Source organism: Pongo abelii, chromosome 13 (assembly GCF_028885655.2).
Source record: "Pongo abelii isolate AG06213 chromosome 13, NHGRI_mPonAbe1-v2.0_pri, whole genome shotgun sequence".
NCBI classification, from domain to species: domain Eukaryota; kingdom Metazoa; phylum Chordata; class Mammalia; order Primates; family Hominidae; genus Pongo; species Pongo abelii.
The window spans coordinates 72,048,671-72,063,532 of record NC_071998.2 but is presented as its reverse complement, the minus strand read 5'-3'; the positions used below and the strand labels follow the sequence as shown (position 1 = coordinate 72,063,532).

The 14,862-nt window shown below is 45.6% G+C and overlaps 1 protein-coding gene across 8 annotated transcripts in view; it reads left to right on the top strand.

Moving 5' to 3' along the window:
- The window catches only part of TLE1 (TLE family member 1, transcriptional corepressor), a 104,951-nt gene that overhangs the window by 72,895 nt on the left and 17,194 nt on the right, over positions 1-14,862 (top strand). For 5 of the 8 annotated variants that reach the window (XM_063714251.1, XM_024252188.3, XM_024252186.3 and 2 more), the window contains 3 exons: positions 2,240-2,384; positions 3,807-3,997; positions 5,470-5,546. In XM_063714251.1, the coding sequence (XP_063570321.1) occupies positions 2,240-2,384; positions 3,807-3,997; positions 5,470-5,546 (413 nt within the window). The remainder of the gene's footprint in view (positions 1-2,239; positions 2,385-3,806; positions 3,998-5,469; positions 5,547-14,862) is intronic. The other 3 variants (XM_063714252.1, XM_024252190.3, XM_024252187.3) reach the window with 1 other exon arrangement.

Sequence of the window (14,862 nt, the reverse complement as noted above, 5' to 3'; positions counted from 1 at the left end):
AGGTGTACACGCATCCATGTTCGTTGCCTTCTTCTTCTTCTTCTTTTTTAATTTTATTTATTTATTTTTTTTGAGATGGAGTCTCACTCTGTCACCCAGGCTGGAGTGCAGTGGTGCAATCTCAGCTCACTGCAGCCTCTGCCTCCTGGGTTCAAGCGATTCTCCTGCCTCAGCCTCCTGAGTAGCTGGGATTACAGGCACGCACCACCATGCCCAGCTAATTTTTTTTTTTTTTTTTGTATTTTTAGTAGAGATGGGGTTTCACCATGTTTGTCAGGCTGGTCTGGAACTCCTGACCTCTTTGATCCACCCGCCTCAACCTCCCAAAGTGTTGGGATTACAAGCCCAGCCTCATTGCCTTCTTACTTGGGGGATATGTTCTTGCCACACAGCTCTCTGAAACTTCCCAGTTGACAAATAGTTCAAACTTCTGAGATTCTTTTTTTTTTTTTCTGAGACGGAGTCTCACTCTGTTGCCCAGGCTGGAGTGCAGTGGTGTGATCTCGGCACACTGGCACCTCCACCTCCCAGGTTCAAACAATTCTCCTGCCTCAGCCTCCTCAGTAGCTGGGATTACAGGCACTCACCACCACGCCTGGTACTACCACACATTAGAGAGGGTGAGGGTGTACACGCATCCATGTTCATTGCCTTCTTCTTCTTTTTTTTTTTTTTTTTTTTTTTTTAGATGGAGTCTCACTCTGTCACCCAGGCTGGAGTGCAGTGGTGCAGTCTTGGCTTATAACAGGGTTTCATATTGGCCATGCTGGTCTTGAACTCCTGACCTCAGGCAATCTGCCCGCCTCGGCCTCCCAAAGTGCTGGGATTACAGGTGTGAGCCACCGCACCTGGCCTCAAACTTCCGAGATTCTTAAGTCTTCATTTTCTTAGGCTGGCCATTTACCTGGTAGACTGATCCCTAATATCGGGGCATGTCGTAGAGCATGCCCCGATATTATGGAGCTCATCAGATCAGTGATGCACAAGGGAGGCTCCAGGGGAAGCCAGGAACTGGTGCATCAGAACCCACTCATGTGGTCACTCATTCAATCAAACTTTGTGGACTGCGTCATCTTTTAACAATAACATTTCATAACAACCCTGCAGTTAATCCTTACCTGGTCCCGGTAGGCATTATCCTATTTTACCGGTTGTGGGGAATGAATAACTTAACAAGGCTACACAGCCGTGGCTCATGATCCAAGGTCAGAAAGAGTTCTCTTTAGCCTGTGCTCTTTGCCACACTGTAGTGGTTCTTGGACTGTATTGTAAAGCACATGAAAGGTTGAAAGGCCAGAGAAGGTGCCCTGTAACCCTGTTACTGTCTGGACTCCGAAAGGCCCCTTGCTGGTGTTCAGTCTCTGGTCTGCACTGGTGGGTCCACTTTGGTTATGTAGGCAAGTGGGCAGTGACACTTAACTCCAAAGTGGTGTTCTTTTTAGGCGTATTGGTAAGGTTAGCCCTGGGGCTTTTGTCTCTGAGATACTGGCCCCACTCTCACCATTTGTTTCAATCCCAGGGCTACCTAAAAAGGAGACTTGAAAAGGGGTCTTCTGGCTGGGCGCGGTGGCTCAGGCCTGTAATCTCAGCACTTTGGGAGGCCAAGGCGGGTAGATCACGAGGTCAGGAGATCGAGACCATCCTGGCTAACATGGTGAAACCCCGTCTCCACTAAAAATACAAAAAATTAGCTGGGCGTGGTGGCAGGCGCCTGTAGTCCCAGCTACTCAGGAGGCAGAGGCAGGAGAATGGCGTGAACCCGGGAGGCGGAGCTTGCAATGAGCTGAGATTGTGCCACTGCACTCCAGCTTGGGTGACAGAGCGAGACTCCATCTCAAAAAAAAAAAAAAGAAAAGAAAAGGGGTCTTCCTTGGACTTTCTTGGCGGCCAGGGCATGTGTTTCTGAGTGCCTGGGAAATATTCTCTGGGTGGTCATCTTTCTAACTTGGCGTAGACCCAAAGTCCACAAGGCTAATGGAAAATACTTTTAAAATAAAATCTGCGGAGGAAGAAGTGTGATCATGTTCTGTGTCTCTAGCTCGAGTTTTAATTCTGGCAGGAAGAGGAAAGGTCAACATTTCTCGCTCACAAGTTAATGCTGTCAACATTGTGTGGATTTATGAAAATTGGCTGAGGGAGTAGCTAGAAGGTGCCCAGTGCCCCAGCTGCTGTTGTGATAAATTGTGTAATATGGCTCGGATTAAAAATAATACTCATTTAATTTGTTTAATGACACCAGCATGAAAAAGCCAGCACGCCTGTTCTGAAATCCAGCACACCAACCCCTCGGAGCGACATGCCAACGCCGGGCACCAGCGCCACTCCAGGCCTCCGTCCAGGCCTCGGCAAGCCTCCAGCCATAGACCCCCTCGTTAACCAAGCGGGTACAGCATCGCCTCTTGTTGTGCTTTGTTTGGTTTCTCCCATTCCCAGCTTGATTTGTTGTCTGTTAATGTTGTGACGCAATTGCCCTACAAATATGAAATGTACTTAGGGCCACCCTCCTTCCTATCCCTGAAAAAGCCATGATAAGAAACAGATGTTTGTCCTTGGGTTTCAGCAGCTGCACTCTGTTCAGTCTCCAACTGTTTACATTCAGCTTGCTTTTTTTTTTTTCTTTGAGACGAAGTCTCGCTCTTGTCCCCCCAGGCTGGAATGCAATGGCACGATCTCAGCTCACTGCAACCTCTGCCTCCTGGGCTTTGAGACGAAAGTCTTGCTCTTGTCCCCCCAGGCTGGAATGCAATGGCGGGATCTCAGCTCACTGCAACCTCTGCCTCCTGGGTTCAAGCGATTCTCTTGCCTCAGCCTCCTAAAGAGCTGGGATTACAGGCGCCTGCCACCACGCCTGGCTAATTTTTGTATTTTTAGTAGAGACGGGTTTTCACCGTGTTGGCCAGGCTGGTCTCAAACTCCTGACCTCAGGTGATCTGCCCATCTTGGCCTCCCAAAGTGCTGGGATTACAGGCGTGAGCTACCTTGCCCAGCCTTCTTTTAGTTTTAAATAATTCAAATCCTAGGGACTTCGGTAAAGTTTCTGATAATTATTTTGAACACAAGCCTCCCTACCTAACTAGCATTGTGCGTCTGACTTTGCTAATACTGGCTGAAATAGCAGTTTGGCCGGCCCAGCCATGCTCCTTGCAGACTATAGTTTACTGGTTTTCTGCTAGGGGAGGCTTCAGGAATCAGTGGTCTCTCCTTCAGTAGAAATTAGGAGGGTTTCTCTGTGACTCCAGCCCTTAAAAAACTTGTAATTTGCAACCTGACATTCCCCAGTGGGAAAGGAAAAAAGCAACAACCTGGGCCCAAAGGAAAATGGGCAACAGAATATTCCTCCTAAACCCGTGCTTTGGTTTACGTAAATCCAGGATTGGGTTTTCATTTGGAATTGGTACCAGGGAATGGAAAGTTCGGACTGAAAGAGAAATCTTGGATTTTATCGAGAAAATCTTCTTCTGAGATTAAGTCAGGTAAACACTTAGTGGCTGTGCCTTGGTTTGCCCTCTGTAAATTGGGTATGGAATACGCTTAATTCCCCTGGCTTCCCAGTGCTGCCATTTACACGAATGAAAAAATGTGTGGGTTGTGCTTCCCCTGGAGTCTTTTTCTTTCCTGGAGATGAATTCGCTCTGGGGAAGGAGGGATCCAGTGTATAAATTGGAGGTGATTTCTCCCCTCCCATAGAAGCCTTACCTCTTTCTCTCTCCCCATGAGTGACACTAACAAATGATGAGGCCAGACTTGCTGGTCAGGTTTGAGGGAGTGGGTCAGTTGAGTGATGTGCGGCTTGTGTTTCCTTTCAGCAGCTGGCTTGAGGACACCCCTGGCAGTGCCCGGCCCATACCCTGCTCCTTTTGGGATGGTCCCCCACGCTGGCATGAATGGCGAGCTGACCAGCCCAGGCGCTGCCTATGCCAGTTTACACAACATGTCGCCCCAGATGAGCGCCGCAGCTGCCGCAGCCGCCGTGGTGGCCTACGGGCGCTCCCCCATGGTAGGCCGCTGTCGGGTGGGCTGTGGTTGGGGTAGGAACGCTGCATGCTCCATTGAGCACTGTCAGGTTTGGGGCCAGGCCTCTCTGCGCTGCGTGGGCAGGAGCAGCCAGCCCCACACACCTCGGAGACAAAGACGCCCAGTGTCCCAGCCACACACTCGCCTTCCTCTTGTCAGCTTTCATCAGCATGCTGCTTCATTAAGTGAGGGCCAAACGTTTTTTGTTTTACTGTTTTTGTGGATGAAAAAGGCAGTGTTTAGAAGCTCCTTCAGTGGTTCAGGGGACATCTGGTTTTCTCCCACCAAAGTCGATTTTTTTTTATTTGAAGGCGATGAAATGATTCAAGTGGCTCACAGAAGCCTTTTCATTCATTTTCTTGAACTTTTTTTTTTCTCATTAAACCTTAGGAAAAAATGTCTGAGAAGCCATCGCTTTCTCTTTCTATGCGGATGTTACACTTTAAACCCAATAGCATGACTTATATATAAGCAGCGGTCTCTGTAAACAGGTAGAATTCTGGACAGATTGAACCACGGGGGCAGGCTGTCTCTCGTCTGTTTGCCCTGCCTCTTGCCACTGTGCAAATGATCTAATTTTTGACCAAGAAGAAACAAAACTGCATTTGAAGGGTACAATTGGCTCTGTGATCGTTGATTGCATTAAGGGTATAAAGTCCCACCGTCATTTCTCTTGGCTGTTTGAAAAATGTCCGCTACCTTTCTCTCTTGTCCCCTCTTCACATAGCATTACCTCTACTAGTTTGCAGTGACATTAAGATTCATTTGTTTTTCCTGATATTGCACTTGTAGGAGAGGCTGTGCAGTGGCGGGCAAAGTGTTGAAAGTAAGGTGGTCAGCTGAGAGACTGCATGCTGTCCTTACACTGCACAAAGTAGGGAATCCATGTGTGAACCCTTAAGCGTTAAATTAGACCCATGGTATGCAACTGGGGATGATTTTGTCCCTTGAGGACATTTGATAATATCTGGAGACACTTTTGATTATCATAACTGGGGGTGGGAGGGGGGCAGGTGTGGATTCCTCTTGGCACATGAACAGTAGGGGCCAGGAATGCTGTTCAGCATCCCTCAACTCCCAGGATGGCCCCTAACAAAGAAAAGAACTGTTTGGCCCCAAATGTCAGTAGTGCTGAGGTTGAGAAATCCTAATACAACATACTGCTCTGTGAACTTGCTTGCAAGTCTGAGGGAAGTATTTACCATGGGGAAGTGGTTCTCAGTGCACAAATAGATCACATCTCCTCTCTACCTCCCAAAAAGGAAGTGGGTCTTGTGGCGTTCAGGGTGCTTATATTACCTCTTGCATAGTAATTAAAAAGAAAAATACTAGGCCATGTTACTGTTCCCATTTATGTTGCTTTGGGGATCTGTGAGTTTCTAATGAATGGTACTGATGTTCACAAAGTGCCTGCTGCAATAAACTGAGTCTGCAATGCCTTATTTTTGTTTCCAGGTGGGGTTTGATCCTCCCCCTCACATGAGAGTACCTACCATTCCTCCAAACCTGGCAGGAATCCCTGGGGGGAAACCGTAAGTACCTCAAAGACCTTGGTTTTGTTTTAAAGGTGGTTACTCAGTCATTGGTATTAGCAGACTAGAATTCCAAAGGGAGTACAGGCTTGGGCGTTTCCAAGGAGATTTCTGGTGTCTTTTCCTGAGGAGTGTTAACACTTTCTATAAATAGGCAGCTTGTAGGTGTCATGCCTCTGTCTTCTCCCTGGGGGTGATCTCCTAAGTTTAGTTATTTCTGGAGAGAAACTGTCGGAGATGAGGACGAGGTGGGAGGAAAGCGCTGGAGGTGGCTGGCCCTCTTTGCCGGACCCCTCAGAAAGCTGCTCTGCTCTGCCATTTGGTTAGAGGGCAGCTGCTGGAGATTCCCAACAGTGCTGTGCTGTGGGCAGTCAGCTGTCACGAACTCTTGCAGGCTTAGACACTTTTTTGAAATGTGTCATCTCTTTAACCAGCTCTGTGCCACCTTTTTCTTATTTTGGTGGAAACAAGAATTATTTGAAGGGTAGGTTGTGTTGGATGCCAGCACCCCGGGTTTACCCCCAAGTAAAGTTTTGATGAGTGCTCCAAGAGATCTAGAATTATAAAAAGCAAAGTGGCTTCGTGGGGAAGCAGGAAAAGTTAATGTTCATTTTGTGTCCAGTGCACAAAAGAATTGGAATTAAAAAAAACTCAATTGGCTGTTCTTCCTGGGTCACTTTAAAAATTGCCTCATTTTCATAATGTTAGTAATTAGAAGTGTGATTTCAAAGAATTGCTAAAGTTCTCAAATTTTTTAAACAGCAGAATTGAAATGTGAAGGTCTGTTTTGCTTAGCAGCAAAACTCTGCCTTCTCCTAAGACAGAAAATAGCAGAGGCCAGGCGCAGTGGCTCACGCCTATAATCCTAGCACTTTGGGAGGCTGAGGCGGGTGGATCACCTAAGGTCGGGGGTTCGAGACCAGCCTGGCCAACGTGGCGAAACCCCGTCTCTACTAAAAATACAAAAATTAGCTGGGCGTGGTGGTATGTGCCTGTAATCCCAGCTACTCGGGAGGCTGAGACCGGAGAATCACTTGAACCTGGGTGGCGGAGGTTGCAGTGAGTGAAGATCATGCCACTGCACTCCAGCCTGGGTGACAGAAGGAGACTCTGTCTCAAAAAGGAAAGGACAGGAGAGGAGAGGAAAGGGGAGGGAAGGGGAGGGGGCAGGTCTTTGCAAATGTTGTTTTTTTTCTTTTTCTTTTTCTTTAAGGCAGCAGGTCTTTGCAAATGTTGTTGCTTTTTTTCTTTTTCTTTTTTTTTTATTGAGACGGAGTGTCATTCGTTGCTGAGGCTGGAGTGCAGTGGTGCAATCTCGGCTCACTGCAACCTCTGCCTCCCGGGTTCAAGCAATTCTCCTGTCTCAGCCTCTCGAGTAGCTGGGATTACGGGTGCATGCCACTATGCCTGGCTAATTTTTGTATTTTTAGTAGAGATGGGGTTTCATCATATTGGTCAGGCTGGTCTTGAACTCCTGACCTCAGCTGATCTGCCCGGCTCAGCCTCCCAAAGTGCTGGGATTACAGGCATGAGCCACAGTGCCCAGCTGATTTTTTTTCAATAAAGGTACTGGTGCTACATGTCTTAGGCCTTCAGTTTGTTTTTGTCATACCCTTGCCTTCATGTGGTTGCTTTCAGCTTTTATCAGTACGTCACTTGCATGTCACATTAGTGAGTTTTTTATTTTTAGAAACAGGGTCTTGCTCTGTTGCCCAGGCTGAAATGCAGTGGCACAATCACAGCTCACTGCAGCCTCGACCTCCTGGGCTCCAGCCATCCTCCTGCCTTGGCTTCCTGAGTAGCTAAGACTACAGGCGTGTGTCACCATATCTGGCCAATTTTTAAATTTATTTTTGTAATGACAGGGTCTCCCTATGTTGCCCAGGCTGGTTGTTGGGGCACTTGTGAGCATTTCCTATCTGTGGTTGCCAGCGGTGTTGTAGCTATTGTATTCTGCTGATTGGTGAGTGGATAAAGGGCAAACCAGTAAAGTTGTGAGGACCTGGCTTCACACAGTCCTCCTGCCTTGGCCTCCCAAAGTGCTTGGATTACAGGCATGAGCCACCACGCCCAGCATGGTGAATTATTTTGAGCAGTCCACTCAGCTGCCCGGTCATCCTTGTGTGGTTTTGATAAGAGCCTTGTTTCAAATAAACCACCAGCATGAGATAAAATTGAATTTCTTACCCTGTCACCTGCTTTTTAGGAAAGCTGATTCCCATTGCTCAACTTTTCATATATTATAATATCTCTTTCACAATAATTTGATTGATTATGAAATGAGGTTTTTGTCTACACTAGGAATCAGTAGCGATGTTACGAATTTATGATGACATCTGTGCCCAATGAAGGGAGTCAGGGGTAGTATTGCTTAATGTTCACTTAGCTGGTGGTTCTCTTCCAGTTGAGTACCCATGAACTAGTTACTACCTGGTATGTTTTCTTGGGAATTTGGGAATGCCCCCCTGCTTCCAGCCTGGGAGGTCCTTGGGGCACTTGTGAGCATTTCCTATCTGTGGTTGCCAGCGGTGTTATAGCTGTTGTGTTCTACTGATTGGTGAGTGGATAAACAGCAAACCAGTAAAGTTGTGATGAGAAGCAGTAATACCAGTAACCAATGAACCTTTGGTGGAATAATAGGCAAATAAGGCCAAGTTCAGCTGACCCTTAGGGAAAAAGCTAGCTTCAAGAGTTAGAGGTACGGGGCATGTGTTCAGCTGCTAAGCCCCCACCTTGGGTGTAATAGAAGATGCAGAGGAGAAAGGCGGGTGAGCAGAGCTGTGAGCTGTGATGCTAGGGTGGAAGGCTGGTGGGTGGGCACAGTTAAATTGGACCCTGTTCCTTATATGTGTGTGTGTGTATTAACAGGGTCAGTTGTAAGACAGAAGTAATATCATGCTTATTAGAGTTAAGTATTCATGTCCTTGGCTTGTGAGCACCTTGCATTTCTTTGTGTTCAAAGCCATGCAAACTAGAATCACAATGTGCCTAAGGACAAGGATAGTGGACACAGTGGCCAATGCTGTGATACTATGTCAGGGTACTTTTCTCATCTTGGTCAAAATCGCCATTGGCCTTTGGCAATCATTGCTCTCTCTAAAATAATTAAAATCTCTCTCTCTCTTTTTTTTTTTTTTTTTTTTTTAAGAGACACTGGGTCTCCCTGGGTTGCCTAGGCTGGTTTCGAACTCCTGGGCTCAAGTGATCCTCTTGCCATGGCCTCCCAAAGTGCTGGGACTACAGGCATGAGCCACCATGCCCGGCCTAAAATATATTTTTTAGGATTCTCTTTCATGTTTGAGCCATATTATGTGAGGAAGATAGACTTAATATCAGAAGGAAAAATGAACTTTGCCATTGTTGCCAGGATCTGGGTTATATACAATCTTACTGCCTCTCTCTATATATATGTTTTTTTATTATTATACTTTAAGTTCTAGGGTACATGTGTGCAATGTGCAGGTTTGTTACATAGGTATACATGTGCCATGTTGGTTTTCTGCACCCATCAACTTGTTATTTACATTAGGTATTTCTCCTAATGCTATCCCTCCCCCAGTCCCCCACCTGCTGACAGGCTCCAGTGTGTGATGTTCCCCACCTGTGTCCAAGTGCTCTCATTGTTCAGCTCCCACCTGTGAGTGAAAACATGCGGTGTTTGGTTTTCTGTCCTTGTGCTTGTGATAGTTTGCTGAGAATGATGGTTTCCAGCTTCATCCAGGTCCCTGCAAAGGACATGAACTCATCCTTTTTTATGGCTGCATAGTATTCCATGGTGTATATGTGCCACATTTTCTTAATCCAGTCTATCATTGATGGACATTTGGGTTGGTTCCAAGTCTTTGCTATTTTGAATAGTGCTACAATAAACATATGTGTGCATGTGTCTTTATAGCAGCATGATTTATAATCCTTTGGGTATACACCCAGTAATGGGATGGCTGGGTCAAATGGTATTTCTAGTTCTAGATCCTTGAGGAATTGCCACACTGTCTTCCACAATGGTTGAACTAGTTTACAGTCCCATCAACAGTGTAAAAGTGTTCCTGTTTCTCCACATCCTCTCCAGCATCTGTTGTCTCCTGACTTTTTAATGATCGCCATTCTAACTGGCATGAGATGGTATCTCATTGTGGTTTTGATTTGCATTTCCCTGATGGCCAGTGATGATGAGGATTTTTTCATGTGTCTGTTGGCTGCATAAATGTCTTCTTTTGAGAAGTGTCTGTTCATATCCTTTGCCCACTTTTTGATGGGGTTGTTTGTTTTTTTCTTGTAAATTTGTTTAAGGTCTTTGTAGATTCTGGATATTAGCCCTTTGTCAGATGGGTAGATTGCAAAATTTTTCTCCCATTCTGTAGGTTGCCTGTTCACTCTGATGGTAGTTTTTTTTTTTTTGCCGTGCAGAAACTCTAGTTTAATTAGATCCCATTTGTCTATTTTGGCTTTTGTTGCCATTGCTTTTGGTGTTTTAGACATGAAGTCTTTGCCCATGCCTATGTCCTGAATGGTATTGCCTAGGTTTTCTTCTAGGGTTTTTATGGTTTTAGGTGTAATATTTAAATCTTTAATCCATCTTGAATTAACTTTTGTATAAGGTGTAAGGAAGGGATTCAGTTTCAGCTTTCTACATATGACTGCCCATATTTATCTATTAATTAGTATGAGAGGACTTGTTCTTACTATTTAGTAAAGTAATATTGCCTGAGGCAGTGCTGCTCAAACTATTTATGGTGACAGACCAGTTCCTGGACCCCCCAGTAAGTCAAAGATAGATACATTTGTAACATACAATACAAATGAATAGGAGGAAAAAGATACAAAATCCAAGTCCGTTTTTTGTTGTTACAAGAGTCAACAGCCCTAAGTCCTCAGGTTGCTGTTGCTCACTCTTGATGACTGCACTCATCTCACTGCAAACAGTAGCCAGTGTTTGCTGACCACACGTTGAGTAGGGCTGGTCTGAGGCACTTAAGAGAAATGAGGGCAAACTCATGTGTCCAGGGTAGAGTGAACAAGGCACTAAAAGTTATACAAATAATTCTCTGAAAAAAACCCATGGAAAGAATGCTTGGGTGAGGCAGACGGAAGGCACAGTTGCCATTCATAGACTGAGTGTGAACTGTCAGGCTTTGTGTGCGATGCCAGGCGTGCTCCAGGAAAGAGGGTGCTCTCAGCCTTCTCTGCCCGTGGGGGCTTGATGATGTCATTAAAAGAAAAGTAAATATCCTAGTTTAACTTGTGATATGTGCTCTTGAGGCAGAGCAGTGGGTGGTAGGGAGACATGTAAAGAAGTGACCAAAATTAGGGTCAGAAAGACTTCGTGGGGTGAAGCTGAAGCGCATGCGGGAAGGAATAAGTTTCCCAGGGAACTGGGGAGGCACAGTCTGTGTCATGCACAGAGAGAGAGCTTGAGGGATCCATGTGCAGGTGGATGAGTGCCTCCTGAGTGTTACAGCCAGAAGAGTTCAGTTGGGGCAGGAGGGACCTTAATGTCCCTTTAGTATAAATGCTCATCCATGGTTCAAGTCTGCTAAGATAGCCTTGTGCAGTGACTGTGTGCCTCTGACCATGCGTGTCCAAGGATGGGGGACCCACTGCTGCCCAGAACAATGCATTTTCCATGACTGTGTGAAAACTCTTCTAGCCCTTGAGCTGAATCTGTCTCCCTGGAACTTTGACTCATCAATCCTGGCTCTTTCCTACCCGCTGAGACCACACAGCACACTGCTAATCTATCATCCTCATGGCAGCTTTTCAGTGTTTGGAGACCTCCACACCACCCTGAGGCTTCTCTTCTGGCTAGAATTTGTCTGTCGCTTCAGCCCTCTCTTGTGGGCCATGGTTTAGGGTTCCCACATCACCTGCTCACTGAGATCCAGACCCTGTCACTTCCTTTCCATCCACACTTTCACAGATTTTATTGAGACCTCCTGCATAGGCATAGGGGACCCCACTGGGAGCTCACAGCCTAGGATGGGGTGCAGGGACAGAAAAATTCTCCTTTGCCCTCTCAGAGTCTGCTGCTGGGCCTGAGAATCAAAGTGACATAAGATAGATTAACAGGAGAAATGCAGGCAAGTCTTATTAAGAATTTAGGTGTACATGGGAGTCTTCACAAGGAAATGAAGACCCGAAGAAGTGACCAGAGCAGACAGCTTGTATCACCTTTTTGTTTTGTTTTGTTTTGTTTTTTTGAGACAAAGTCTCGTTCTGTCATCCAGGCTGAAGTGTAGTGGCCCAATCTCGGCTCACTGCAACCTCTACCTCCTGGGTTCAAGCGATTCTCCTGCCTCAGCCTCCCGAGTAGCTGGGATTACAAGCGTACACCACCATGTCTGGCTAATTTTTGTATTTTTAGTAGAGACGGGGTTTCACCATGTTGGCCAGGCTGGTCTTGAATTCATAACCTCAGGTGATCCACCCGCCTTGGCCTCCCAAAGTGCTGGGATTACAGGCATGAGCCACCACGCCTGACCTTGTATCACTTTTATACAAAGAAATGACAAATTTGCGAAGACATGACAAGAAAAAGAGTTTTGGGCTGGAGGCAGTAAATTGTGGGGAAGTAACTAAGAGATAGATATATTGGGGGAAAACTTGTGGGAGACAAAGGTTATTTTGGTAAGTTTATTTGTGGACATCCCTTTTAGTGTTGATTCCCAGACTCTGGTGATAAGGCTGTTCTTCTGTTTCTAATACAGGGAGGGCACCTTTCTCATGGGAAATTTCATGGCCTGTTTTTGTATAGAAAGAGAGAGGTCAGAAAGTCTTTCCTGGATCTCTCATTTCTCAAGTGTTTTCAGCTCAATATAACCAGTATACTGAAAGGGCATATTTGGTGTGGCATATCCCGAACAGGATCCTTCAAGGGGAACATGAGTTAAATAATCACGAAATCCAAGGCAGAATTGTAGACCCTGAGGCTACCACAGAGCTATTACAGAGGAACAGTGTCCTAGAAAGCCTATGACACGGCATGGGGGACTGATCCCATTGGGAAGGGTCAAGCAGGGATTCCCTGCAGAAGGGTTTTCAGAGCTGCACTAACCCAATAGGGGAAGAGGCTGAACCTCTAGGTGGAGAGTCCAGCATGGGCAAAGGCCCGGTGGCTTCACACTGTTGTCAATCAGAGTGGAACAGAGCAAGATGACTTGTAGTGCTACCATTCCACACTCCTGTTTCCGGTGTTAAGATGACAAGATGGGTTTCCCAACCACCCTGGTCACCTTCCCTCCTCTCTCATACCCATTCCAGCCTCCCCAAACTTCTTCTCTTTGTTAAAGCATCATTCCCGTTCCCTCTGACATCTGAGCCCAAACTTTAGTGTTAGATTCTTCCCCATTTAACTCGTTTTTTCTTTTCAACAGTCTTATTCTTTGTTAAAATTCTCACCTTTCTCATGCCCAGTTTTGTCAGTAAGGTCCTAGCTGAGTGTTGTCTTCCTTCCTCATCAAATTGCTGTCAGTGTATTCTTTATTGTAAAGCACTTATCAGGTCCGTGTGTTGCACAGAGATCTTCAAAAGTTGAATACAGATTGAGCATCTTAATTCGAAAATTCAAAACCCAAAATGCTTCAAAATCTGAAACTTTTTGAGTACCGACATGATGCCACACATGGAAAATTCCACACCTGACCTCATGTGACAAGGTGCGGTCAAAACACAAAACACACAGTTTATTTGGCATCCCCAAGGGAAAACTAAAATCACCTTCAGGCTAAGTGCATAAGATCTGTATGAAACAGAAACGGATTTTGTGTTTAGTCTGGGTCCCATCCCCAAGATAACTCATTTATATATATGTAAATATTCTGAAGTCTGAAAAAAATCCGAGATCAGAAACACTTCTGGTCCTGAAGCATTTTGGATAAGGGATGTTCGACCTGTATAAACCGACGTGCCCCTCAAGGCCGCGCTGGTAATATCCCCCCAGCCTGCTTTTCCGGTGCCATGTCCTGTGTGCTTTACATCCTGTGCTAACCCAGTGGGATGAGCCTCTGTTCCCTGATGACTCCAGCCCCTGCTCCCTGGAGCAGCTTCCCTTCTCACTGGTCTCTTCCTGTTGAAGTATTTTCTGTCCTTCAAAGCCCACTTGAGTTGCTGCCTCCTTCATGAAGCCTTCATGGATGCCTTCCCATCTATGGTCTCCCTCCAGTTGCACTGTGAAACATCTTATGACACTTCTCACACTTTGAGAGCTTGGATTATAGTCGTGTACAAGCCGTGTTTCTATCTGCTTCCTCCCCAGGAGGATGGAAGTTCCCGAAGTCTTGTCCCTTGAGCATAGACACCCAGGAAACAAATGTTCATTGCCTTGAATAGGTGGGAGACAGGTCCAGGATTGTGTAAGACCCCGTGATTCATTCTTTTCTAAAGGAGATCTTGGTTCGCATTTTCGAATTATTAAGTAGTGTTGGTTTATAAGAGGTAACCCTGAGCTTGTTTTCACACCCTCAAGGCTGGATTTAATTGGTATTGTTTAGTTCAGCATAACTTGAATTCAGTTTTAGTTTTAGGACATTTATTCCCCTGCGCTCTGTGGAGATCATTGGTAAGAGAAATTCCAAAGTTTAGTTAGTCTTTTTTTTTTTTTTTTTTCTGGCACTGTAGCACTGCTGTTCTCCCTATAAATACCTGGGGGCTGTGCTCTACCTGCCTTATATATTAGCACCTAGAGGTCAGTAATAACTCAGGCTAATAATAGTTTGGCTTAAGAGTCTAAGGTAGTTACAGGTCCTTTCACCCTATGTTTTAATGCCAGACATGTAATTTAGAAATCTTCTACCCACTTGTTTAGTGTTTAAATAAATCTTTAAAGTACCTTTTTGGTTTAGAGCCTAAAGGGAAAAGAAAAATCTTAACTATATTTGGGGTAAAATTGCCTCATAGGAAAACACTTGCAGCAGTGATTAGAGACCCTTTCCAGGCTTTTAGCCAAGAAAAAGTTTCAGTGGCCAGGGGCTTCTCCCTTTCACCCCACTTTTTCTGTTTCTGATCTTCTGGTTTCTCTGTTTTTGTCTAGATTCCACAGCTCGCTTATTTAGTGAACTTGAAAATTGATTCAGCCTTCTTTTTATTTGATGGGGTTGTATGACTCTGGGTTCTCCAGAGAAACAGAACCAATAAACTATAGATACGGATATGGAGAAGGAGTTATTTGGAGGGATTGGCTCACATGACTGTGTAGACTGAGAAATCCCATGATTTATTGTCTGCAAGCTGGAGGCCCGGGAAAGCTGGAGTAATTCTACTCCAAGCTGAGGCCCGAGAACCAGTAGCACTGATAATCGAGAGCAGCAGGTAGATGTTCCAG